This window comes from Protobothrops mucrosquamatus, unplaced genomic scaffold (assembly GCF_001527695.2).
Source record: "Protobothrops mucrosquamatus isolate PMUCROS unplaced genomic scaffold, P.Mucros_1.0 scaffold4101, whole genome shotgun sequence".
Classification (NCBI taxonomy): Eukaryota; Metazoa; Chordata; class Lepidosauria; order Squamata; family Viperidae; genus Protobothrops; species Protobothrops mucrosquamatus.
The window spans coordinates 135,766-162,163 of record NW_015390030.1 but is presented as its reverse complement, the minus strand read 5'-3'; the positions used below and the strand labels follow the sequence as shown (position 1 = coordinate 162,163).

At 46.2% G+C, this 26,398-nt stretch overlaps 1 protein-coding gene across 1 annotated transcript in view; it reads left to right on the top strand.

Annotated features, from left to right (window-relative positions):
* Positions 1–26,398, top strand: part of HTT (huntingtin) — a gene marked incomplete at its 5' end in the record, with an annotated part of 73,440 nt that overhangs the window by 20,202 nt on the left and 26,840 nt on the right. Inside the window, 18 exons of the mRNA XM_029286569.1 lie at positions 976–1,092; positions 3,009–3,131; positions 4,382–4,620; positions 6,315–6,457; positions 6,586–6,796; positions 9,180–9,321; positions 10,678–10,857; positions 12,612–12,788; positions 13,341–13,417; positions 13,987–14,125; positions 14,920–15,042; positions 17,631–17,841; positions 18,724–18,869; positions 20,334–20,511; positions 21,846–21,944; positions 23,184–23,371; positions 24,508–24,634; positions 26,186–26,286. Coding sequence (XP_029142402.1) covers positions 976–1,092; positions 3,009–3,131; positions 4,382–4,620; positions 6,315–6,457; positions 6,586–6,796; positions 9,180–9,321; positions 10,678–10,857; positions 12,612–12,788; positions 13,341–13,417; positions 13,987–14,125; positions 14,920–15,042; positions 17,631–17,841; positions 18,724–18,869; positions 20,334–20,511; positions 21,846–21,944; positions 23,184–23,371; positions 24,508–24,634; positions 26,186–26,286 — 2,721 coding nt within the window. The remainder of the gene's footprint in view (positions 1–975; positions 1,093–3,008; positions 3,132–4,381; positions 4,621–6,314; positions 6,458–6,585; positions 6,797–9,179; positions 9,322–10,677; positions 10,858–12,611; positions 12,789–13,340; positions 13,418–13,986; positions 14,126–14,919; positions 15,043–17,630; positions 17,842–18,723; positions 18,870–20,333; positions 20,512–21,845; positions 21,945–23,183; positions 23,372–24,507; positions 24,635–26,185; positions 26,287–26,398) is intronic.

Here is a 26,398-nt window from a genome sequence, read left to right as displayed (position 1 = left end):
CAGTTCCTCTGACTGCAGAGATCCCGAACCACCTTCACGTAAACCTTGGGTAACGCCCAAGATTGAGTAGGCCTAAACGTAAAACCTGGAGGTCCCGGGAGGTGCCCACCGTTGCCTTGCGCTCCGGAGAGCAGAGCTTAGCCAGACATCTTTTCATATGAACCGAGAGCCACAAAGGTGCTTTTTCAAAAGGCAACCGGACTTTCTTACGGTGTTTTTCCCCCCCCCCCCTTGAAGACGTTTCGCTTCTCATCTAGGAAGCTTCCTCGGGTCTGACTGAATGGTGGCGCATGGAAGGGTTTATAGTCCTTGCAGTCGTGGGGTCGTTAGCGCTCTCTCTGAGAGTCGTTGAGGCCACTTGGATCGGTGCCCTCGGAGTCCCCTTGCGTTCTTCACCGTTCAGTCAGAACCGAAGAAGCTTCTTCCGTGGGAAGCGAAAAGTTTTCAAGGAAAAAACGAAAAACAAAGTTCAGATGCCTTTTAAAAAAGCAGTTTTGTGACCACCAGGACCTGGATGACCGAGAATCTCCACGGACATAAAAACTGACAGAAAATCCAACTACTTACGACCATTTTTCACACTTAGCAACCGTTGTAGCTGCCCCAGGATCACGTGATCCAAATTCAGAGGCTCGGCAACCGGTTCCTATTTACGACCGTTGCTGTGACCCCCTTTGGCGGAGCGTCCGGCCAGCAAAGTTCAGTGGGGGAGCCAGATTGACTTAATAACCGGGTGACTCACTTTAACAACTGAACAACTGAGGCAGGAAAGGTGGTAAAACAGGGCAAAACTCACTTAACAAATGTCTCGCTTGGCCGCAGAAATTTTGGGCTCCCTTGCGGTCGTTAAGTCGAGGACTGCCTGCGTTGGGGAGGGGAAAGAGGAGCGTTAAGGTGCAAGATGGACGCTGGGAAAATTCCTTTTGCTTGTGTGAAAGCAGCCTGTTCTGTGTGCCGCCTCCTCTTCGCCCGCAGGTGCTGGAGATGTTTATCCTGGTGCTGCAACAGTGTCACCGAGAGAACGAGGAGAAGTGGAAGAGGCTGTCGCGACAGGTAGCAGACATCATCCTGCCAATGCTGGCCAAACAACAGGTGAGGGTTTACCTTTGGTGGCAAATGGCCATTGAGGGAGACATTTAGTAAGGTTCTGTTCTGTTCTATTTTATTCCATTCCATTTCATATTTTCTATTCTATTCTATATTCTATTCTATTCCATTCTCCTATTCTATTCTACTCTACTCCGTTCTATTCTGTTCTGTTCTGTTCTGTTCTGTTCTATTCTATTCTATTCTATTCTATTCTATTCTACTCCGTTCTATTCTATTCTATTCTATTCTATTCTATTCTATTCTATTCTATTCTATTCTATTCTATTTTCTATTCTATTCTATTCTATTCTATTCTATTCTATTCTATTCTATTCTCTCTTCTTATTCTATTCTGTTCTGTTCTTTTCTATTCTATTCTATTCTATCCTATTTCATTCCCATTCTATATTCTGTTCTATTCTATTCTATTCTATTCTATTCTATTCTATTTTCTATTCTATTCTATTCTATTCTATTCTATTCTATTCTCTCTTCTTATTCTATTCTGTTCTGTTCTTTTCTATTCTATTCTATTCTATCCTATTTCATTCCCATTCTATATTCTGTTCTATTCTATTCTATTCTATTCTATTCTATTTTCTATTCTATTCTATTCTATTCTATTCTATTCTATATATTCTATTCCTATTCTATTCTAATTTTTATTCTATTCTACTCTACTCTACTCTACTCTACTCTACTCTACTCTACTCTACTCTACTCTACTCTACTCTACTCCCATTCCCATTCCCATTCCCATTCCCATTCTATTCCATTCCATTCTATTCTAATTTTTATTCTACTCTACTCTTCTCTACTCGATTCCATATTCTATTTTATTCTCTTACTCTACTCCCATTCCCATTCTATTCTATTCTCTATTCTATTCTATTCTATTCCGTTCCATTCTTTCATTGTTCTATTCTATTCTATTCTATTCTATTCTATTCTATTCTATTCTATTCTATTCTATTCTATTCTATTCTATTCTCTCTTCTATTCTATTCTATTCTATTCTATTCTATTCTATTCTATTCTATTCTATTCTATTCTATTCTGCATTCCATTATTCTATTTTATTCTACTCTACTCTATTCTCTGTTCTGTTTATTCTGTTCTGTTCTGTTCTGTTGAAAAGCTGCTGTGGCCCTTTCCAGCAGAGAAGGACGCCCTTCGGTTTGGGGTTTCCCTCTGCCAGGGGCTTCACACACCTCCCCGGCTGAACCAGTGTCGAATTTTCACAGCCCCAAACTCAGAATTAAGTACAGGTAGTCCTCGCCTTACAGCCGTTCATTTAGTGACGGTTCGGCACTGGAAAAAAAAGTGACTTTAAGACTGTTTTTCACACTTACGACCGTCGCACCCTCTCCCCGGTCACGTGATCAAAATCCCGACGCTTGGCCACTGACTCGTATTTATGACGGTTGCGGTGTCCTTGGGGGGTCACGTGATCCCCTTTTGCGACCTTCTGACAGGCAGCGTCAGTGGGGGCAGCTGGATTCGCTTAACCACCGGGTCACTCTCTTAACAACTGCAACCACTTCCCTTCAAAAGTTGTGGGTGCTCCACAGGCTGTGAAGAAAAACCCCGGACCGCCTTTTGCCTGGAGTGGCGTAGGGAGGCCGGACTAGAAGACCTCAAAGGTCCCTTCCCAACTCTTTTGTTATTCCACTCCCTTCTGTCTTCTGACCGGGGCCAAAAAAAAAAAGACGCAAAGCGGGGCGACGACTCGCTGAACAAAACGTTTCGCTCAGCAGCCTAAATTGGGGGGGGGGGCTCGGTTGCGGCCGTAACTCGAGGACTACCTGTACGATAAGACGGTTCTTTTTATTTATTTATTTATTCAAATCTCTGCTGACCGCAGCCCCGGTTGATCCCGTCGTGTTTTTGGTTTGTTCCTCTTTTTTTTTTTTAACTAGATGCAGATCGATTCCCACGAAGCTCTGGGGATACTGAACACTCTGTTTGAGATCCTGGCCCCCTCCGCCCTGCGCCCCGTGGACATGCTCTTGCGAAGCATGTTCGTCACGCCCAGCACGATGGTAAGGAGGGGGCAGCCAGCCAAGGGGGAAAGGCGGGCGGGGCTGCCCCGTCCCGGCGCAGGACGTGCCCAGCTCTGCCCTCTTTCCTTTCCTGGCTGTTGGGTCCCCCCCGTCCTCAGCCCTGCAAGTTCCCTTTGGGCCAGTCCCTCTCTTTGCAAGGGGGTCGTGGTGAGGGGAGATTAAAAAAAATAGCAGGAAGGACCCTCCCCCCTTGGGGACACCTGCAGCTCCCGCAGAAAAGCAGGGAGTAAATCCAGTCGGTCAACAGCTGGCCCTGTGCTTAGCGGCAGGTGTTCCTCTGCTCGGCTGTGGGAATGCCTCTCGGGCTCGGCCCCCTTCGCTTCCGGGGGAAAATGGCTGTGCATTTGTTTTGTTACTTATCCAAGTGCATGCCCTGACCGATAAACTGCGTTCCTTTTGGGAAGTGAACAAGTGGGGAGGGGAGGGAGGAAAGGAGAGAGGAAGGGAAGGGCAAAGGAAGGGAAGGAGGGGAGAGGAAGGGAAGGAAGGGGAGAAGAAGAAGGGAAGGAAAAGGGAGAGGAAAAGAAGGAGGGGAGGAAAAAGGAAGGGGAGAGGGAGGGAAGGGGAGAAAAAGAAGAAGGAGAAGAAGAAGAAGAAGAAGAAGAAGAAGAAGAAGAAGAAGAAGAAGAAGAAGAAGAAGAAGAAGAAGAAGAAGAAGAAGAAGAAGAAGAAGAAGAAGAAGAAGAAGAAGAAGAAGGGAGAGGAAGGGAAGAGGTCTCCTTCCCTTCCTCCCCTCGCCTCCCTTCCCCTCTTCTTCTTTCCTTCCTTTTCCCTCTACAAGGGAAGGGGAGAGGAAGGGAAGGAGGGGAGGAGAGGGGAAAAAGGAAGGAGAGAGGGAAGAGGAGAGGAAGGGAAGGAGAGAGGGCAGAGGAAAGAGGGAAGGGGAGAAGAAGAAGGGAGAGGAAGGGAAGGGAAGAGGAGAGGAAGGGAAGGAGGGGAGCGGAGGGAGGGGGAGAGGAAGGAGAAGAAGGAGAAGGGAGAGGAAGGGAAGGGGAGAAGAAGAAGGGAAGGAAAAGGGAGATGAAGGGAAGGGGAGAGGAAGGGAAGGAGGGGAGGAGAGGGGAAAAAGGAAGGAGAGAGGGAAGGGGAGAGGAAGGGAAGGGGAGACGGAGGGCAGAGGAAGGGGAGAGGGGAAGGGAGGGAGGAAAGGAAAGGAAGGAAGGAGTAATTTAAATAATTCACACTTTGTCTGAGTCTCCCACTCTCCCCCTCTCTCTCCCTCTCAATAGGCGTCCGTGAGCACCGTCCAGTTATGGGTCTCCGGCATTCTGGCCATTCTGCGGGTCTTGATTTCCCAGTCCACGGAAGACATCGTCCTTTCCCGCATCCAGGAGCTCTCCTTTTCCCCCCGGCTCATCTCCTGCCAGGCGATTCACCGGCTGAGGAACGGGGGAAACAACGTTCCCGGAGCGCAGGAGACCCCCCCGGAGGAGCACGAGCGCTTCCTGCCCGAAGAGACCTTTTCCAGGTATAAAAATCGATTTAAGGAGCCGCTGCTATTTTTTTTATTTATTTTAAATCGTTAAAAAAGAAAAAGATAAAGGAGGAATTGAGGAAAATGTACGCAGGTAGTCCTCAGCTTACGGCCTCCGTCCCTTTTTGTCTACCTGTAGCTCACACAGATTTCACACAAATTTGGAAGGGAAGCTTGGCCCAAAAAGACTCTTCTTTCCCCCCATTTTTTTCTGGGGATTGAGAGGAGCAGGCAGAGCCTCTGGATTCTCACCGGCTCAGAAAATCTGCAGCGCTAATAAGAGGTTGAGCTCCAAGTTTCTGTCATTAAGCGAGATAGTCGTTCAATGAGTCCTGCCCCATTCTACGACTTTTCTTGCCTCCGTTGCTAAGGGAATCCCTGCAGTTGATCAGTTAGTACCCTACCTGCATAATCAATGTAACCTTGAAGAAGGCAAAACACCTGTCTGAAATGGCATGGGGTCTCCTGCTTGAGCAGAGGGCTGGACTAGAAGGCCTCCAAGGTCCCTTCCAGCTCTATTCGGATGGATGGATGGATGGATGGATGGATGGATTGATTGAGTGATTGGTTGAAATGGTCTAGGATCTCCTGCTTGATCAGGGGGTTGGACTAGAAGACCTCCAAGGTCCCTTCCAGCTCTATTTTGATGGATGGATGGATGGATGGATGGATGGATGGATGGATGGATGGATGGATGGATGGATGGATGGAGTGATTGGTTGAAATGGTATAGGATCTCGTGCTTGAGCAGGGGGTTGGACTAGATCAGGGCATTTCAACCAGTGGTACGGGTACCACCTGTGGTACATTGGCACCTGGCAGGTGGTACACGACCATCCTAGAAAAGGGGTAGCAGGGGAGGGGAATGAGCTGAACCGGTGGCAGCACCACACAAGCCTGAGCGAGAGACGGCTGGAGCTGCAGGGCTGTCAGGGCTCAGCAGAAGCGCCAGGATCAGCGCCAGGATCCAGCTGGAGCTCAGCGCTAATCCTGGTGCTTCTGCTGAGCCCAGAAGAAGAGCCGATCAGCTGGAATGTTGCAGCCTCTCCAGGGTCTTGTGATTTACATTCAGATGCTTGGCAACTGGTTCATATTTATGACCGTCACAGTGTCCCAGGGTCATGTGAAGGGACCAAAACCTGCTGCAACCACCCAGCAGACGGGGGGGGGGGGGAATAAAAACCAAACACCCCACCCCACCCCACCCCCACTGCCAATCCTCAACAGAAATGCTCACAACAACGGAAACCTCGGACAGGAGGAAGAGCGCCGCCGGGTGGGCAGGCAGGTGTCTTGCTCAGCTGTGGCTTGGGGGGCACTTTTTTCAGTGCCATTGTAACTTCCAACAGTCACTAAGCGAACTGTTGTAAGTCGAGGACTGTCTGTACTTTATCACTTTTTTCCTTTTTGGGGGGGTCATCAAGTTTTTGACACCTTGCTAGGCGACTGGTGGTCCTCGGATGTTGCCATATCCTAAAAGTGGTACAATGGGTGAAAAGGTTGAAAAGCCCTGGCCTAGAAGACCTCCGAGGTCCCTTCCAGCTCTATTTGGGTGGATTGAAAGAAGCTTGATGTACGCCCCGCACGGCTGGCTGTGCAAATAGGTTTTCTTTTTCTCCTCTTGGCACAGTCGCCGTTTATCTTTTCTGTGCTTAGCGCCCGGCCTCTACGTCTCTCTCCCTCTTCAGATTCCTAATGCAGCTGGTGGGAATCCTCCTGGAAGACATCACGAGCAAACAGTTGCACGTGGAGATGAGCGAGCAGCAACACACGTTCTACTGCCAGGAACTGGGCACCCTTCTCATCTGCTTAATTCATACCTTCAAATCAGGTACTCCTCATCCCTTTTCTTGCCCCCCTTCACGCGACTCTGTCTCCCCCCCCAAATAAGACCGTTGTCTTATCGGTTGGAACTTATTTACAATAATGTGTTGTTTTTTATTGTTTCGGGGTTAACAGGAATGTTCCGAAGAATCACAGCTGCAGCTACCAAGCTTTTTACAGGGAACGGACCCCACGGTCTCCGTTTCTACACCCTGGAGAGATTAAACGACCTCGTCAAGTCCATGATAGCCACCCACCCATCGCTGGTCCTTCTCTGGTGTCAAATCTTGCTGCTTGTGAACTACACCGACTCCTGCTGGTGGTCCAAAGTTCATCAGACGCCCAAGTAAGGCTGTTTTTCCGGTCTTTTTCTTGGTCCAAACCAAAGGTTACTTCCTGGTTTTCAGACGCCGCCCCTGGCTTTTCAAATCTTGCCTCCGGTGTACAAACGTTCACGCCGTGTGGATTTCAAAAACTCTTTCCCCGCTGGAAATTACTCCTAATTCCAATTTTAGCAGCTAACGTGAGAGCTGTTTTGTTTTCCTGCTCCCATTTCACAGTTCTCCTTCCTGTTGAAGAACTGGATCACCCAGAAAGTAATAATAATAATAATAATAATAATAAATAATAATAATAATAATAATAATAATAATAATAATAATAATAATAATAATAATAATAATTAATAATAATAATAATAATAATAATAATAATAATAATAATAATAATAATAATAATAATAATAATAATAGTAAAGTTGGAAGGGACCTTGGAGGTCATCTAGTCCAGCCCCCTGCTCAGGCAGGAAACCCTATAACAATTCAGACAAATGGCTGCCCAGTCTCTTCTTAAAAACTTCCAGTGTTGGAGCATTCACCGCTTCTGGAGGCAGGTAGTTCCACTGGTTAATTGTTCTAACTGTCAGGAAGTTTCTCCTTAGTTCTAGGTTGCTTCTCTCCTTGGTGAGTTTCCATCCACTGCTTCTTCTCCTGCCTTCAGGCGCTTTGGAGAATAGCTTGACTGCCTCTTCTTTGGGGCAGCCCCTGAGATATTGGAACACTGCTATCCTGTCCCCCCTCGTCCTTCTCTTCATTAAACTAGATATGCCCAATTCCAGCAACCTTTCCTTATATGCTTTAGCCTCCAGTCCCCTAATCATCTTTGTTGCTCTTCTCTGCACTCTTTCTAGAGTCTCAACATCTTTTTTACATCGTGGTGACCAAAACTGGATGCAGGATTCCAAGTGTGGCCTTACCAAGGCCTTGTAAAGTGGTACTAACACTTCACGTGATCTTGATTCTATCCCTCTGTTAATGCAGCCCAGCACTGTGTTGGCCTTTTTGGCAGCTGCAGCACACGGCTGGCTCATATTTAAGGGATTGTCCACTAGGACAAGTCTAGTTGTAAGGAAGCTCGAGGTTCCTTGGGGCAGTTTCTCCCCCCCCCCCTTCCTTGGTGGCTTGTTGGCTACAGTTGGGTAGGACGTTTTGGCTAAGGAGTCATCTGGATAGAGGCCACGTAGAAGTTTGGGATTGATTTATGTTGTCCAGCAGGCTTTGTTTCCAGAGGGGTGTTCGATGCACAATGCAAACATCTCAGCTTTTGTTTTTGTCAAGTCCTAAGCCTGGAACGTGCTAGTTCGATGCTGGTAAGGTGGATTGAGAGTTAAGCCGTGGCATCAACTGGGTGTAAAAATATACATGTATGTATATTTTAATTAAATTTATTTAATTAAGTTTTTATGCGGCCCATCTCAATGATACGGTGACTGTGTGACTAGATTGATAGATGGATTTGGATTCCTCAGTTGTTCAGGTTGGAGATATGTGTGTGTGTGTATGTATATGTGTATCTATCTATCTCTATCTATCTATCTATATCTATTTATATCTATATCTATATCTATCTATCTATCTATCTATCTATCTATCTATCTATCTATCTATCTATCTATCTAATCTATTTATATCTATTTATATCTATTTATATCTATATTTATCTATCTATCTATCTATATCTATTTATATCTATATCTATCTATCTATCTAATCTATTTATATCTATATCTATCTATCTATCTATCTATCTATCTATCTATCTATCTATCTATCTATCTATCTATCTATCTATCTATCTATCTATCTATAGATATATAGATATCCTGCTCCAATCCAGCCGATGTCATGGCTTAATTCTATACACACACACACACACACACATGGGGCTGTGAGCATGCGTGATACTAGCCCTGCCCCATTCTTTCGCAGCACAGCGCCTTCCGTTTTTGCACCCCGCAGCTCGGCAGTGTCCCATTTTGGCGCCCTGCGGCACGGCAGCATCCTATTTTTCCGCAGCGCAGCGGTGTCCCGTTTTTTTGCGGCACAGTGGCGTCCCGTTTTTGCACCCCAAGGCGCAGCAGCGTCCTGTTTTCGCACCCACGGCCATGGTGCTACCGCAAGTCGGGGTGTGGCCTCCACTCTACTGGGCCGTGGCCCATAGATTGAGGACCTCTGGCATAGAGGAACCAACATCTGAGCTTCTCTGGTGATCTGCCACTGACCTGAATCCAACCCATCGTCCTTCGGGTTCCGTTCCTGGCTGCTGGACCCGCTTCTCACTAGCCGGCTGCCTTTATCCCGGCAGATTTTCCTATCTGTTTCTTCCTTATTTCTCTCTGGCTATTTTACTCCTGGATTGTGCAGTTAAAAGTTTTTCCTTCTCTTTTCCAGAAGGCAGACCCTATCGAGTGCTAAATTGCTCAGCCCTCAAGCCTGCGGGGGTCCCCGGGCAGAAGACGGGGGCGCCAAACTTAGCATCTGCAACCGAGAGATCGTGCGGAGGGGATCCCTCATCCTGTTTTGTGACTATGTGGTAAGCTCTGAGGATGGCCAACGAGGGCCGTGTTCCTGTTTTCTTTAGAACATGTTCCTCACCCCCCCTCACTTTTTCTTTTTTTGTGCAAAGAATTATCCAAACTGCCGTGGCTGATTTTAAGACTCTCAAGTTTCCAGTCCTCTCATAAGGACTTTGTAGATAGCAGCCAGCATCTTCAATTGCACCTGGTGAACCATGGGCAGGTCTAGTACTGAGTCGTGGTGGTGCAGTAGTTAGAATGACGTAATGCAGGCTGCTTCTGTTGACTGCCAGCTACCTGCAGTTTGGCAGTTCGATCCTGACCGTCTCAAGGTTGACTCAGCTTTCCGTCCTTCCCAGGTCGGTAACATGAGGACCCAGATTGTTGCGGGGGGGGGGGGAAGAGGCTGACTCTGTAAACCGCTTAGAGAGGGCCGTAAAGCGCTATAAAGCGGTATATAAGTCTAAGTGCTATTGCTATCTTCCTTCCTTCTTTCCTTCCTTCCCTCCCTCACTCCTTCCCTCCCTCCCATGGTGGCACAGTGGCTAGAATGCAGTATTGCAGGCTAATTCTGCCCATTGCCAGCAGTTCGATATCCTAACAGTCTCAAGGTTGACTCAGCCTTCCGTCCTTCCGAGGTCGGTAAAATGAGGACCCAGATTGTTGGGGGCAGCAGGCTGACTCTGTAAACCGCTTAGAGAGGGCTGTAAAGCATTGTGAAGCGGCATATAAGTCTAAGTGCTATTGCTAGATCTCTACCTTTTCTCCTTCCTTCCTTCCTTCCTTCCTTCCTTCCTTCCTTCCTTCCTTCCTTCCTTCCTTCCTTCCTTCCTTCCTTCCTTCCTTCCTTCCTTCCTTCCTTCCGAGTGGTTAGAATGCAGTATTGCAAGGTAACTCTGCCCAATGCCAGCAGTTCGATCCTGACCGGCTCAAGCTTTCTAGGATGCTGGGATATCTAGCAGCGAGCATGTCTGTTACAGAAAAAGCATCTTCATCCAGACAAGGGGGGAAAGCAAGAGAAAGAGACCCAGAGACTCTGTCTACATTTACAGAATAACAGAGTTGGAAGGGACCTTGGAGGTCTTCTAGTCCAACCCCCCCTGCTCAGGCAGGAGACCCTATACCAAATGGTTGTCCAGTCTCTTCTTAAAAACCTCCAGTGTTGGAGCATTCACAACTTCTGGAGGTAAATAGTTCCACCGGTTAATTGTTTTAACTATCAGGAAGTTTCTCCTTAGTTCCAGGTTGCTTCTCTCCTTGATTATTTTCCATCCGTTGCTTCTTGTCCGGCCTTCAGGCGCTTTGGGAAAGTCTTCCCTGACACCCTGTCGTTCCTTCCGCTCCATGTCAATCGATCCCATTTCTTCCCACAGTGCCAAAACCTGCACGACTCCGAGCACTTAACCTGGCTGACCGTGAATCACGTCCAGGAACTGATCAGTCTGTCTCATGAACCCCCGGTCCAGGATTTTATAAGCGCCATTCACAGAAACTCGGCCGCCAGCGGGCTTTTCATCCAGGCTATCCAGTCACGATGTGAGAACTTCGCCTCTGTAAGTTTTTTGCGGTCTCAAGATTGATTTTCTCTGAGGCCGAACTCCTGCGCAAACCACACCTCCTGTTTCTGCGGTAAAAAAAAAAAAAAAAGAAAGATATTCATGTTTAAAAGAAAGCAACATACTTCAATTATTGAGGCTCACGAAGCAGGAGGCAACATCTAGCAATCGTTTGGCCATTGCTTGTTCTGGCAAAGGCACCTGGCTAGAAATTGGGAAACGTGAGTTCTAATTCTGCCTGAGGCATGAAGCTGGTCACTAGGGTGACCGACCTCGGGCCGGTCCCTCTCTCTCTCAGCCCTAAGATGAAGGCAAGAGAAAGTCACCTCTAGATTCTGGCCAAAAAAAACTCTGTAGGAGCCTCTGCAAACAGTCACCGGGCATCCACATCGACTACACAAAAACTCAGGAATGTGTAAATGCCCTGTCGCTTTTCCTCTGACTTACTGGCTGCCTAGATTCTCCTGATCTTTATTCTTAGCGATAAGCATGTCCTGCGGCCAGAATTAATTACCATAAACATAACCGTATACAGCAGAGGTCCCCAACTTTTTGGGCACCAGGGACCGGTTCCGTGGAGAGAGGTTTTTCCACGGACCGGAGAGTGTGTGTGATTCTGTGTGCTGCCTGTATCCCGTGGATGGGGCTTTGCTTGTTTGTGCGGACCGGTTGCTGGCATGCCGCGACCCGGGGGTTGGGGACCCTTGGTATACAGGACTATGAAATCTTATTATCGGTCCAATTGAACCTGGTGCTGTTGTAGAACGTCTACTGCCCTTGGTTTCTTTGCTGACGGTCTGGCTGCTTGGTGGGAGAAGAGCTCGGATAGCTGCAGGCAGTCCTTGACTTAACGACGGTCCGTTTACTGACCGTTCAAAGTGGCAATGGCACTGAAAAAAGGGACCCGTGGACATTTTCCACACGGCCGTTAACAGCATCTCGGTGGTCACGTGATCAAAATTTGGATGCTTGGCAACTGACTTGTCAGAGCATGCACAGTCTTATTGCGCTGAGATAACCCAGGAGTAAACACAGTGGTCTGTATTAAATGGTGGCTTATCTTACACTATCTACAATACCATACACCAGGAACAATATACATACACGTGCTAATACAGCAGGCTCCAACACACAGCAGTTACAGCAGGAAAACGGAAGAGAGAGAACCCAGCAGCAGAGCCTTCCCTTTTATACGAAGGCTCTTCAAGGGACACAGACCCTGCTGAGTCATTCCTATCATTACATCATACATCAGCTGGTTAGCTTTTAAATCATTACCTTGACATGACTCGTATTTATGACGGTTGCAGTGTCCCCGGGGGTCACGTGATCCCCTGTTGAGACTTTCTGACCAGCAAAGTCAACGAGGGAAGCCAGATTCACTTAACAACCGTGTTCCTAACATTAACAACTGCGGTGATCCGCTTAATGACTAAGAATCACTTAGCAACTGGCTGGCTTCACAACAGAAATATTGTTCGTAAGTCGAGACTGCCTGTATTCGCACTGCCGGTTTTCTGAACAGATGAGAATCGGTCCCAGAATCCATCCAGAGGCTCAACCCATTCTTCTTAATCCCCAGGGGTGGGGGGGAAGTGTCTTTTTGGGCCAAATTGGTGTGAAATTGGTGTGTGGGTTACGGGTAAGCAAAGCTACGGAGGTTTTAACTTATTTTAAAAAGTCAGATTGGGATGCTTTTACTTCGATTAGCCTGGACAAAGACTCTAAAAGAGGTTTTCTCCCCTGTTTAGCCGACAGCGGTAAAGAAGACCCTGCAGTGCTTGGAGGGCATCCATCTGAGCCAGTCGGGGGCCGTGCTGGTCTTGTACGTGGACAAGCTTCTCTCCACTCCTTTCCGTGTGCTGGCCCACATGGTGGACACCCTGGCCTGCCGTCGCGTGGAAATGCTTTTAGCAGCGTCTGTGCAGGTACCCCGTGGCGTCATCTGGGCAAGCGCTAGGCTGGCCGCAGGGAAGGTTGAGGTTTAGTCTCACCCCCCCACCACCACAGCCCTGATGGGGCTTTGGGTCTCCTCTTATCTCTCAACCTAACCTACCTCATGTGACTGTCTATGGCAGGGGTAGGCAACCTTGGCTCTTTTATGACTGGTGGACTTCAACTCCCAGAATTCCTAAGCCAGCCATGCTGAGGGAAAAGGGAGAGGTTTCCAAGCTGAGCCATGCTGGCTCAGGAATTCTGGGAGTTGAAGTCCACGAGTCATAAAAGAGCCCAGGTTGCCTGCCCCTGTCCTAGAAGGATGGGCATTCCACCCTTGTACGGTTCCATAAATTAATCCATAAAACCTACGCTTGACATTTTAACCTAAGACTAAGATCAGAAACGAGTTGAGTTGTTTTCACTCTGACGTTCAGAGTTACATTTATTTTAAGGCCAGTGTTAGCAACTTCAACATTTCATTCTCAAGACTGGCGCGAGTACATTGCATTTCCTGTTTTTTGTTTTTTTATACATATATACAGAACAGTACGGCTCAGTTGCCAGTTGAGGAGCTGGACCGAATACAGGAATATCTTCAGAACACTGGACTAGCCCACCGGTGAGACATAATGGATTTGACGTGTGGAAAGTGGCCAAATAGTTTTAAAGCTTTTTCTCTCTCTCCGAAAATGAATCCCGTTTAATCTTTCTCTAAAAGGCTAAGGAATCTCTGCGGATTTTACTCCGCTAGTCATTTGGCGACTTTAAGGGGTGCTGCTCATCTCCGTTTCAAGCCCATTGATTCGGCGTTCTCCAAAGACATTTCCGCGGTCATGTGGCCAGCATGACGTCACGGAGCGCTGTTACCTTCCCACTAAAGTGGTACCTATTTATCTACTCGCACTCGCACGCTTTCAAACTGCTAGGTTAGCAGGAGCTGGAGCAAGGAACAGGAGCTCACCCCGTTACGTGGCGCTCGGGTCTTGAACCCAGATGACGGCTTTCAAGCCGACAAGCCCAATATCTTTCCTTCAGTAAGAGAAACACAACTCCAGAAATTCTTTCTCAAGTCTTAATGATTCCTTGGCAAGCCAGTATTTTGTTCCTACAGTTGTCCTGCCCTCTTCGGTCTTTCTCAAAGTTTCTAATCTGGTGGATTTCTGGGGTTTTTTTTGTTTGTTTTTTTAGACATCAAAGACTCTACTCCCTGTTGGATCGGTTTCGTCTAACGGTGGCTCCGGAAACCATTAGCCCCTCACCTTTGGTTACGGCACATCCCCTGGATGGGGGGAACCATCCCGCTCTAGAAACTTTAATTCCAGACAAAGTAAGGCTGGGTTGTTTTCCTATCAATCCGCTGCCTTTTAAATTGTATTTGCAACCGCTGTGAAATGTCTCTGGCCCTGGTCCACTCTAGCCCTCAAAATTATATCTTAAGAGTTATCCTTAAGAGTTATGGATGATCAATAAATTTAATAAATAACTAAATAAATCATGTTTCCCTGAAAATAAGACAGGGTCTTATTTTTTTTTCCTCTCCAAAAGAGGCACCAGGTGTTATTTTTGGATAGGCTTTACCTCACCTCCGGCACCGACAGCGCCACCCAGCCGGTTCGCTTCTTCTGGGGCCGAAGTTCTGCAGCTGCATTCGGGCCTGCGTTTTGCAGTCGGGACTTTCCAGAAGACCTAAGCAGCCGAGTACCCTCGGCTGCAGAGGTCTTGCAGAACCGAGCTACGGATTGAATCCATAGTTCAGTTCTTGGCTGCATAAGGCCTTCCGGAAAGGTCCGTGACTGAAAAATGCAGGCCTGGCTGCAGAAGAGGCCTCAGAAGAAGACGTGGGCCGGCGAGGAGAGGCCTGGCTGCAAGGGAAGCGGGTGCAGGGCGGGTGGGGCAGCTCCACACACACACCCCTGCCCTAGCGTGATTCTTAGGTGTGTGCCTCGCCCCAAAACTAGGGCTTATTTTGGGGGGTAGGGCTTATATTAGGCCCACCCTCCAAAATCAAGCTAGGGCTTATTGTTGGTGTAGGCCTTACTTTCGGGGAAACACGGTAGTTGATTCGTGGCAAGTCACGTCCATGCAAATACGTGTTCCTGATCTCCTTCGTTTCCCTACAAGGATTGGTACTGTTCGCTGGTGAGGTCCCAGTGCTACACAAAATCAGCTTTCGGTCTGCCAGAAGGTGCCGAATTGATGAATCGGCTTCCTGAGCAAGAACTGGTTCCCTTTATGATGCACCAGGTAAGGCGCGTGTTGGAGCATGAAGGGGGGGAAGGGCTTTTTTAATGGTTGTGATTCTTACCCCAAAGGTGCTTTTTTTCAGGAGGCAATTGGACTTTCTCGTTTTTCTTTGAAGACGTTTCGCTTCTCATCCGAGAGGGTTCTTCAGCTCTGACTGAATGGTGGGGAATGGGAGGATTTATACTCCTTGCAGACAGCTGGTCATTTGCATTCTTCTTAGAGAGTCGTTGAGGCCACTTGGAAGTTTATCTGTGTCCTCAGTAGTGCTTTTTCAACTAGACTTACTTTTCTTTGAAGACGTTTCGCTTCTCATCCCAGAAGCTTCTTCAGCTCTGACTGGATGGTGCGGAAATGGAAGGATTTATGCTCCTTGCAGACAGCTGGTCATTTGCATTCTTCTTAGAGAGTCGTTGAGGCCACTTGGGGTTTTATCTGTGCCCTCAGTGGTGCTTTTTCAATTGGACCTCCTTGCTTTTCTTTGAAAATGTTTTGCTTCTCATCTCAGAAGCTTCTTCAGCTCTGACTGAATGGTGGGGAATGGAACAATTAATGCTCCTTGCAGACAGCTGGTCATTTGCCTCCTTTTAGAAAGTCGTTGAGGCCACTTGGAGGTTTATATGTGTCCTCAGTGGTGCTTTTTCAAGAGGCCGCTGGACTTTCTTGTTTTTCTTTGAAGACCTTTTCCTTCTCATTCCAGAAGCTTCTTTAGCTCTGACTGGATGGTGGGGAATGGAAGGATTTATACTCCTTGCAGACAGCTGGTCATTTGCATCCTTTTTAGAGAGTCATTGAGGCCACTTGGAGGTTTACCTGTGTCCTCTGGTGCTTTTTCAACTAGACTTACTTGCTTTTCTTTGAAGACATTTCGCTTCTCATCCCAGAAGCTTCTTCAGCTCTGACTGGATGGTGGGGGAAGGGAAGGATTTATACTCCTTGCAGACAGCTGGTCATTTGCATCCTTTTAGAGAGTCCTTGAGGCCACTTGGAGGTTTATCTGCGTCCTCAGGGTCACCTGAGTGGTGCAAATGGGTGTGGAGCCTTCTTGGCTGCAGGATGTTTCCTGCCCTGGATCCATTCATCCCTTTACCTGTTGAAGACAGCGTGAGTTCTAGTCTCATTTTAGGCCTACAGCTAGCTGGGTGACCTTGGGCCAGTCCCTTTCTCTCAGCCCTAGGAAGTAGGCAATGGCAAGCCCCTTCTAAAAAGGTTGGAGACAGGCGCAGGCTGTTGGGGATGAGTCCGTGTGGTCTGCATCTCAAACCGAAGCGCAGACAGTTCCTGCGATGTGCAATGTTTTCTGGAAGTCCGTTCATGCGCCCGCACCGTTCAAAGCAGTGTTCATCCCAAACGGCATAGCGAAAAAAAGCACCTTTGGGACAACGATGATTGTCCTGGATGATTGAGAATCTCCGTGGATGTTGTGATTCTTACTTCGTTGTGTAGTCGGAAATGTTACAAGCGCGGGTAGCAACAGCACGAGCATGTAACACTTCTCTATCGCTTCCCAGTCTTCCCCCCAGGAGGAAATGTTAACGATCTCCTGGATGCACTCAGCCTCCCCGGAGGAGCTAAGAATCTTGTGAATGTGACAGGTTTTGCTTTCATTGGATCTTCTATGTAATTTTACTATTTTAATTTAAATTCGTACGTCCTTCATTCAGTTATGTTTTTCACACACGTCCGTATCTTTTTAAAATACTAGCTGTACGCGTTGCTGCGGCTCAGTCTGGTTAAATGGAAAAGAAGTGTGTTGCTTTTATGTCCAACAGATGGCGCTGTTTTTTTTTAAAAAAAGCATGTTTTTACCTGTCACAGGTGTGACATCTATACAATAGTAGGTACATGTATATAAAAACACGCGCGTATTCGAATGCAACGTTGTGTCAAAATTTCAAAGCAATCGGTGTAGATTTTCTATTTCTCGTCCTAATAGATCACCACTTACAAAATAGAATAACCTTTATTGTCTCAAATCCATCATCTCTATTTTCTGGGCTAAAGAATAGTTCAAGGCAGATTCCTGATAGTTATTTTCAAATTCCCCTTATAAATCTTGATCGCCACGAAATCGGATCAATATATTGGCTGAGCCCCCCCCTCCCCCCGGGGACTCGGACCTTCCCGGGATTGATTTATTTACTAGTTGCACCTGGCCACGCGTTGCTGTGGCTCAGTCTGGTTAAATGGAAAAGAAATAAAAGAGAAAGCGCCCGTTTGTAATATGTTTAATTTCACAATGCTAGCGTGTGTTGCTTTTACGTCCAACAGATGGCCGACAAAAAAGTTTTTTTTCGTACAAAAATGGACAGTGTCCACACTGTAGATATATTATATCCATATATTTTTGTGCGCGTATAAGCTTACGTTGCAACCCAGTTTTACAGTTTCGTTAGCCACTTCTTGAAAGCCTCTAAAATTCTAAAACTTGTTTGCTTGTAAATGTAAAAATAAATATATCTAATTGCTATAGGACCCAGCTAGCCGCATTTCACCTGCAGGGGTGTAAAGGCCGGGCTGGACACAATTCCGTCGCTCTGTCGGAAATATCCCAAAACGGCTTCCTGCTTCTTTCCTGCTCCTTTTCCCAGGATTTCAACATCGGCCTCCTGGCCCCGTGTTTGAGCCTGGCAGGGCAGGAAGTCTCCCGAGGGCTGAGGAGCCATTTCGAAGCCGCCCGCCTGGTCACGCTGCACCAGGTGACGGAAGTGGTGCGCAAGCTGCCCGCCAACCACCAGGTCTTCCAGCCGATGCGGCCGATGGGATCCTCCCCGTACTGGAACAAACTCGGCAATATTTATGGTGAGATGGGACAAAGGATTGGGCTGGCTTTTCTTGGCACCGGCAAGCATGGGCAGTACAGCCATCCCCGCAAGACCTCCCCATTAATAACAGTAACAGTAATAAAGTTGGAAGGGACCCTTGGAGGTCATCTAGTCCAACCCCCTGCTCAGGCAGGAGACCCTATACCATTTCAGACAAATGGCTGTCCAGTCTCTTCTTAAAAAACTTCCAGTGTTGGAGCATTCACCGCTTCCGGAGGCAGGTGGTTCCACTGGTTCATTGTTCTCACTGTCAGGAAGTTTCTCCTTAGTTCCAGGTTGCAGAGAAGAGCAACAAAGGTGATCAGGGGACTGGAGGCTAAAACATACAAGGAACGGTTGCTGGAATTGGGTATGTCTAGTTTAAGGAAGAGAAGGACCAGGGGTGACAGGATAGCAGTCTTCCAATATCTCAGGGGCTGCCATAAAGAAGAGGGAGTCAGGCTATTCTCCAAAGCGCCTGAAGTCAGGACAAGAAGCAACGGGTGGAAACTAAGCAAGGAGAGAAGCAACCTAGAACTAAGGAGAAACTTCCTGACAGTTAGAACAATTAACCAGTGGAACAACCTGCCTCCAGAAGTGGTGAATGCTCCAGCACTGGAATTTTTTAAGAAGAGACTGGACAGCCATTTGTCTGAAATGGTATAGGGTTTCCTGCCTGAGCAGGGGGTTGGACTAAATGACCTCCAAGGTCCCTTCCAACTCTGTTCTTCTCTTCTCTTCTCTTCTCTTCTCTTCTCTTCTCTTCTCTTCTCTTCTCTTCTATTCTATTCTATTCTATTCTATTCTATTCTATTTGAAAGAGGAGACCAAATCACAGTGTGAATTGTATCACGACGGTGTGTGTTTTTTTTCCCTACAGGAGACCCAGAAACCTTTCAGTTCACCATGGTTCTAGCGCAGGCTTTAAGTCAGTATCTGGTGTTGCTTTCCAAACTTCCAGCTTCTCTTCGCATTCCCCGCGAGAAGGAAAGTGACATTGTGAAGTTTGTGGTAATGCTGCTAGAGGTAAGGCAATCAGGATATCGGGGGGGGAAAAATATGTGAGATAATTTTATGATGATGCTTTCTTTAAAAAAAATGAAAAACCGTAAGAGAATCTTACCGGTTATTTTAGTGCTGCAATTCTGCTGTGGATGGTTGTTACCTGGGAAATAATTTGAAATGCTGGATTGAGTTGGACTTCTTATGATTTCTGTATTTTTTTGGCTTTTTGTCCTCCTGGATAACCTCCCGTAAAGGAAGCGGTAGTTTTATTCTAGACAAGAAGGCCTAGCCCTGATTTGTTTACTGGGTTCTGAGTGTGAATTCTGCCTATCATAACTTATTTTCACGTCTCTCTAGTTGGAAGGGACATTGGAGGTCATCTAGTCCAACCCCCCCCTACTCAGGCAGGAGACCCTATACCATTTCAGACAAATGGCTGTCCAGTCTCTTCTTAAAAACTTCCAGCGTTGGAGCATTCACCGCTTCTGGAGGCAGGTTGTTCCACGGGTTAACTGTTCTAACTGTCAGGAAGTTTCTCCTTAGTTCTAGGTTGCTTCTCTCCTTGGTTAGTTTCCATCCGTTGTTTCTTGTCCTGCCTTTGGGTGCTTTGGAGAATAGCTTGACTCCCTCTTCTTTGGGGCAGCCCCTGAGATACTGGAACACTGCTATCATGTCCCCCCTCGTCCTTCTCTTCATCAAACTAGACCTACCCAATTCCAGCAGCCGTTCCTTATATGTTTTAGCCCCCAGTCCCCTAATCATCTTTGTTGCTCTTCTCTGCACTTTGTTACCAGAGTCTCAACATCTTGTTTATATTGTGGTGACCAAAACAGGATGCAATATTCCAAGTGTGCTCTTACCAAGGCACCAATTAATTGTTGTTGTTGTTGTTGTTGTTGTTATTATTATTATTTATTTATTTATTTATTTATTTATTTATTTATTTATTTATTTATTTATTTATTTAAAGTTGATTTAAATAATTTAAAGGCACCAACACCAGGAAAAGCTTTAAGGGGTTGATATTTCCAACAAGCTTTGTAATTTCAAATCATATAATTGTATAAGCTGTTGTTTTTTTGTTTTTGTTTTAAAAACTAACTTGAGTGGCTTGCAGTTAGGTGCCTTATAAATCGAATAAACCATTGGCAGCAACACTCAGGAAGTTGAGCAGGTGTTGGCAATTGATCAGTTGCAAGAAGCAGTCATCCATGTCGGCTCTTCCTGATTTCTTCTCCTCTCTTCGTTCGTTCTGCCCATTCCCAGAATTTGAAATTCGTCCATTAAAATTGTGCATAATTTAAACAGTTAGCGCTAGAAGCATCACCTCTTTGCCTGACCTGTTCTGTGAATTATGATATAGTTTCAATTTTTAAAAAATTGCAGAGAGTGTTTATATTTGCCATTCTGTTAATTCAAACCTGTGAATTTGCAACTTCTGAAATTTAACTCTGTTATTTTGTCAATTTCTTTTTGTCCTAACAGATCCTGTCTTGGCACTTAATATGCAAGCAGGTCCCCCTAAGTATTGATCTCCAGGCAGTGCTGGATTGCTGTTGCCTGGCATTGCAACAGACTGAGCTGTGGAGTCTCTGGGCATCTGCAGAGTACACCAGCCATTCCTCCTCGTTAATCCATTGCACCCGATTCATCCTGGAAGCAGGTGAGCCCCCTCCATGAGATTTTCCTTAGTACTTTTTATAAGTTTCCACTTTTCGGGTCAGTTGCATCCCAGGAAATCAATTCCCCTTGTTTGTCTGAATTCTGAATTATTTTTTTTTCTTTCATTTCACCACCCTCGGCAGCCGAGAACGAGAGGCTACGGCCAGGTGTTATTTATTTTATTTTCTCTAATGCCTTCAAGTCGGTCTCGATTCCAGGTGAACCAGCCAGGCAAGCTCCTACAGATGTGCCTAGAGAGCAGGTCTAAGAAGCATGTCTTCCAGTCCGGTGCCTTTAACCACTACACCGGACTGCTCTCTCTCTCTCTCAAACTAAATGAATGCAAGTGGAGTGAGGGAAGTTAAGTGGAATTTTCCTCCCATGGGATTTTCCCATGTATTTTACCAGGAAACATAGATAGGGCAGGCTGAAATAGTCAGTGCCCTCCTAACCACGCCCAAGCCCTCTGAATTTGTTGGCGATGTCCGTTTTGCTCTCCGAGTTCATGCTGACCTAACAACCCTAACCCTTTCACCTTAAAAGGAGGTTACCCTAAAAGGGTACATAAAATGGTCCTTTGTGTCTATCCCGTAGGATCTTTTCAGTCACGGGAGGATTGGTATGGGTTCGTGAGGTTTAAACAACCGGCTACAGGTAAAACGAGAGACTCAAGTACCACTGGATTGGGATTGGGATTCACCTTAAAGGGAGGTTACCCTAAAAGGGTACCATTTTACCAGGAAACATGGATAGGGCAGCCTAGAAAAGTCAGTGCCCTCCTAACCATACCCAAGCACTCCGAATTTGTTGGCGATGTCCATTTTGCTCTATGAGTTCATGGTGACCTAACCCTAACCCTAAGTGGAATTTCCCTCCAATGGGATTTTCCCATGTATTTTACCAGGAAACACAGATAGGGCATCCTAGAAAAGTCAGTGCCCTCCTAACCATACCCAAGCACTCCGAATTTGTTGGCGATGTCCATTTTGCTGTCCGAATTCATGCTTACCTAACCCTAAGTGGAATTTTCCTCCAATGGGATTTTCCCATGTATTTTACCAGGAAACACAGATAGGGCAGCCTAGAAAAGTCAGTGCCCTCCTAACCATACCCAAGCATTCCCAGTTTGTTGGCGATGTCCATTTTGCTCTATGAGTTCATGGTGACCTAACCCTAATCCTGGGGGGAAAAAACTCCACTCACTCCAGGCACGAGGCAAAAAAAACCTTTAGGAGTTGTATTCTGAAATGTCTTCACGTTTGCTGAAGTTGTACAACCTGTACAATCTTTGAAGGATCAGTTTTGGAAAATATTTGTTGCCTCCATCTGATTTAGTGGCAATTGAGCCGGGAAATCGCCTGCTGAGTCCAGATAAAGGGAAGACGATCCAGAAGGCCGCCAGCGAGAATGATGGAAGGGGTTCACAAACACCAAGTAAGGATAAAACTGACTCTACGTATGCGTGAAGGGGTTGGTGATTTGATATAAGTCATAGGTGAACATACAGCATAGCTAAGCTTAGAGTTATACTGGACTGATGGTGGCTGCAAATACATCGCAACTAAAGAGTTAGATGTGAATTTCATGTTGGGATTACGTACAGGAAATTTCTCTGAAGGCTTCAGAGTAAGACTTATTAGGAGGGTGTGGTCTTAAGGCAGATGGTAGCTGGAGTTGAGTCTGTAAGAGAAAGGTTGAGAAATGACTTTTCCCTATCATGTCTTCTCCAGACTCAGTTTCCCTTTGGTGGCTAGCCTTGGGAAGTCAGAAAACATACACACATTAAAGATATATTCATGCATTTAATACCAAATTGGATGGATGGATGGATGCATGGATGGGTGTATGGATGGACAGAAGGATAGGATAGGATAGGATAGGATATATGGTAGACATAGATAGAAGAATAAGGTAGGATACATGATATGGTAGACATAGACTGACAGACAGAAGGATAGGATAGGATACATGAGATAGATAGATAGATAGATAGATAGATAGATAGATAGATAGATAGATAGATAGATAGATAGATAGATAGATAGATAGATAGATAGATAGATAGATAGATAGATAGATTAGATAGATAGATAGATAGATGATAGATAGATAGATAGATGATAGATAGATAGATAGATAGATAGATAGATAGATAGATAGATAGATAGATAGATAGATAGATGAGAGAGGAAGAGATAGAGGGATGTATATATTATAGATAGATGATAGATAGATAGATAGATAGATAGATAGATAGATAGATAGATAGATAGATAGATAGATAGATAGATAGATAGATAGATATAGATAGATAGATAGATAGATGATAGATAGATAGATAGATAGATAGATAGATAGATAGATAGATAGATAGATAGATAGATAGATAGATAGATAGATAGATGATAGATGGAGAGGAGAGGAGAGGAGAGGAAGAGATAGAGGGATGTATATATTATAGATAGGTAGGTAGGTAGGTAGGTAGGTAGATGAGAGAGGAAGAGTTAGAGGGATGTATATATTAAAGATAGATAGATAGATAGATAGATAGATAGATAGATAGATAGATAGATAGATAGATAGATAGATAGATAGATAGATAGATAGATACTCCCAGTTCTTAACTTCCATTTTATTTATCATAATACATATTTGCTTTATTCTCCACTTCAGATTCCGAGTATATTACAGCCACTTGCGAAGTGGTGGCAGAGTTGGTGGAATGCCTGCAGTCCGTCCTGGCTCTGGGGCACAAGGAGAACCGCCCCATCCCTGCCTTCCTGACCCCCGTTCTGAAGAACATCATCGTCAGCCTCTCTCGGCTGCCCTTAGTCAACAGCTACGCGCGGATTCCCCTCCTGGTACGTATCGAGCTGGGAAGCTGAATTTTTCCTGCTTGGTCCGTTCTTCTTTTCCAAGGAGCAAAGACCCCAACCTTTGTATTTGGAGACAGCTGTATTTATTATTGCAAACGCGTGCTTCCTTTTTTTTTTTTAATATCGGTCTTTATTCAGGAATGCAATGCGGAAAAAAAGCACCGCTTCCCAATGGCTAGTATTAATATGCAAGTCGTCCTCGGCTTAACGGCCACGGTTGGTCCCGAAATTTATGTTGCTAAGCGAGAACACTCGTTAAGCGAGTTTTGCCTCCGTTTTACGCCTTCCCTTACCACGGTTGTTAAGTGAATCACCACAGTGGTTAAGTTGATAAGTCACAAAAAGGGGATCACACGATCCCGGGACACGGCAGTTGTGGGTCGTCCGCGACTTGCAATGTTTTGTTTAGTGACTGTTCGAAGTTACAACAGACGGCATTGAAAAAAGTGAGTTGTGACTTTTTTTGAGAGAGAGAGAGGAGAGAGAAGGGAGAGAAAGAGAGGAGAGAGAAAGAGGGAGAGAAAGACAGAAAGAGAGAGGGGCGAGAGGGAGGGAAAGATGAAGAGAGAGGAGAGCGAAAGAGAAAGGGAAAAGGAGAGAGAAAGAGAGAGACGAAGAGAGAGACAAATTGAGAAAGGGAGATAAGGAAAGAGAAGAGAAAGAAAAAGAGAGAAAAGGAAAGAGATAGAAAGGGAGAGGGAGAAAGAAAAAGACAGAAAGAGAGAGAGAGAGACGGAAAGAGAAGAGAAAGAAAAAGAGAGAAAAGGAAAGAGAAGGAAAGAGATAAAAAGGGAGAGAGAGAGAGAAAGAGAAGGAGAGAGAAAGAAAGAGGGAGAGAAAGACAAAGAGAGAGAGAGAGGGAAAGGGAGGGAAAGATGAAGACCCACAAAAAGGGGATCACACGATCCCGGGACACGGCAGCCGTCATAACTATGAACCGGCTGCCAAGCGTCCGAATGTCGATCACCTGGTCACGGGGGAGGCTGCAAAGCTCGTCGCTGTGAAAAACGGTCATAAGTCACTGCTTTCAGTGCCGTTGGAACTCTGAACGGTCACTAAACGTACTGTTGTAAGTTGAGGACCGCCTGTATTTTTTTCCCCACCTTTCTGTGTCGCGATAGGTCTGGAGGTTGGGCTGGTCCCCAAAGCCGACGGGCGAATTCAGCACGACCTTTCCGGAAATCCCTGTAGAGTTTCTTCAAGAGCGAGAAATCTTCAAGGAATTCATCTATCGAATTAACACCCTGGGTAAGTACCAAGATTGGGAAGGAGCTCCAGCGATGAAAAGCTTGAAGGCTTTGGGTTGTAGGTTGTGTCATGTGTCTGATTAACGAAACACTTAAAAGGACTTTCAGGCATATCTTTTCCTAAAAGCATTTATTAAGGTTACAGAGACGTCAGTACGGCATGGTGGAAAAGTGCTTAGATCTGATCCTTTTCCGTTACACATACATATTAAGCATTTTTCCCTCCCTTATTTTGGGGTCATGGTTCACATCTTCCCATTAACTTGGACGACTTAATTTACTTCTGGTTTCTTTTTCCCCGGCTTTCACTGTTGCCTGATTTAACTATATAAATACCAGACAGTTCTGCATATTGTCAAAGCGAGAATACACAGAACTCTTTTCCTGTGGCCACTCTGAATTTTAAAATTTTAAAATCCCCGTTTTAAAAAAAGCTCGCAACTCTGGGTGAATTGCCTGTAGCTCTCCCACCATCCCGAAGAGCCGTTGCAGGTCTGAAGAGCCAGCCCTGGCAGAGATCCTGAGAACAGGGACATGGAGGCAGTAATAGCAGTAGTACCTAGACTTAGATATTGCTTCACGGTGTTTTACAGCCCCCTCTAAGCGGTTTACAGAATCAGCCTATGACTCCCAAGAATCTGGGTCCTCATTTTGCTGACCTGGGAAGGAGGGAAGGCTGAGTCAGCCTTGAGCTGGTCAGGATCGAACTCCTGGCAGTGGGGAGAATTAGCGAGGGAGGGAAGGGAAGGGAAGGGAAGGGAAGGGAAGGAAGGAAGGAAGGAAGGAAGGAAGGAAGGAAGGAAGGAAGGAAAATAGCAACAGCACTTAGACTTATATACCTCTTCGCAGTGATTGACAGCCCTCTCTCTCTAAGCAGTTTACAAAGTCAGCCTATTGCCCCCCCCCCAACAATCTGGGTCCTCATTTTATCAACCTGGGAAGGATGGAAGGATGAGTCAGCCTTGAACCGGTCAGGATCGAACTCCTCGCAGTGGGCAGAGTTAGCCTGCAATGCCGCATTTTAACCACTGTGAAGGAGAGGGAGGGAGGGAAGGAAAGGAGGAAGGAAGGAAGGGCAATAGCAGACTTATATACCGCTTCGCAGTGATTGACAGCCCTCTCTCTCTAAGCAGTTTACAGAGTCAGCCTCTTCTCCCCCCCCCCCAAACAATCTGGGTCCTCATTTTACCCACCTCGGAAGGGTGGAAGGCTGAGTCAGCCTTGAGCTGGTCAGGATCGAACTGCGGGCAGAATTAGCCTGCAATACTGCACTCTAACCACTGGGCCACCACAGCCCTGCTCTGTGCGGTCCAGGGGAGCAGTTTACATCTCTGGATTCAGAGTTTGACTGCCAGAAGAAACGAGTCGGTTGTGGGCCCACAGGCCACCTGTCGAGACCCTTGTGACATTTGTTTCTCCTTACTTTGCGGTCCCTCCGGTTTTCAGTGAAGAAGCGTCAGAGGCTCTGGATTCCGGGGGACTAAATGTTTATTTATCTGTCATATTGATCAAGCTGCCCGTCTTACGGCAAGCCTGTGGTTTTTGCCCTTAGGGTGGACAAACCGCATGCAGTTTGAGGAGACCTGGGCCACCCTCCTGGGTGTCCTTGTGACCCAGCCGATCGTCATGGACCCGGAGGACAACCAGCAAGAGGTAACACGACCAGGGGTCTCAGTGGCTTTCTTCCAGACGCTTCATTACCCAGCTAGGTACCATGATCAGTGATGGGAGGGCCTTTATATACAATAAGCTTAAATTAGATAGA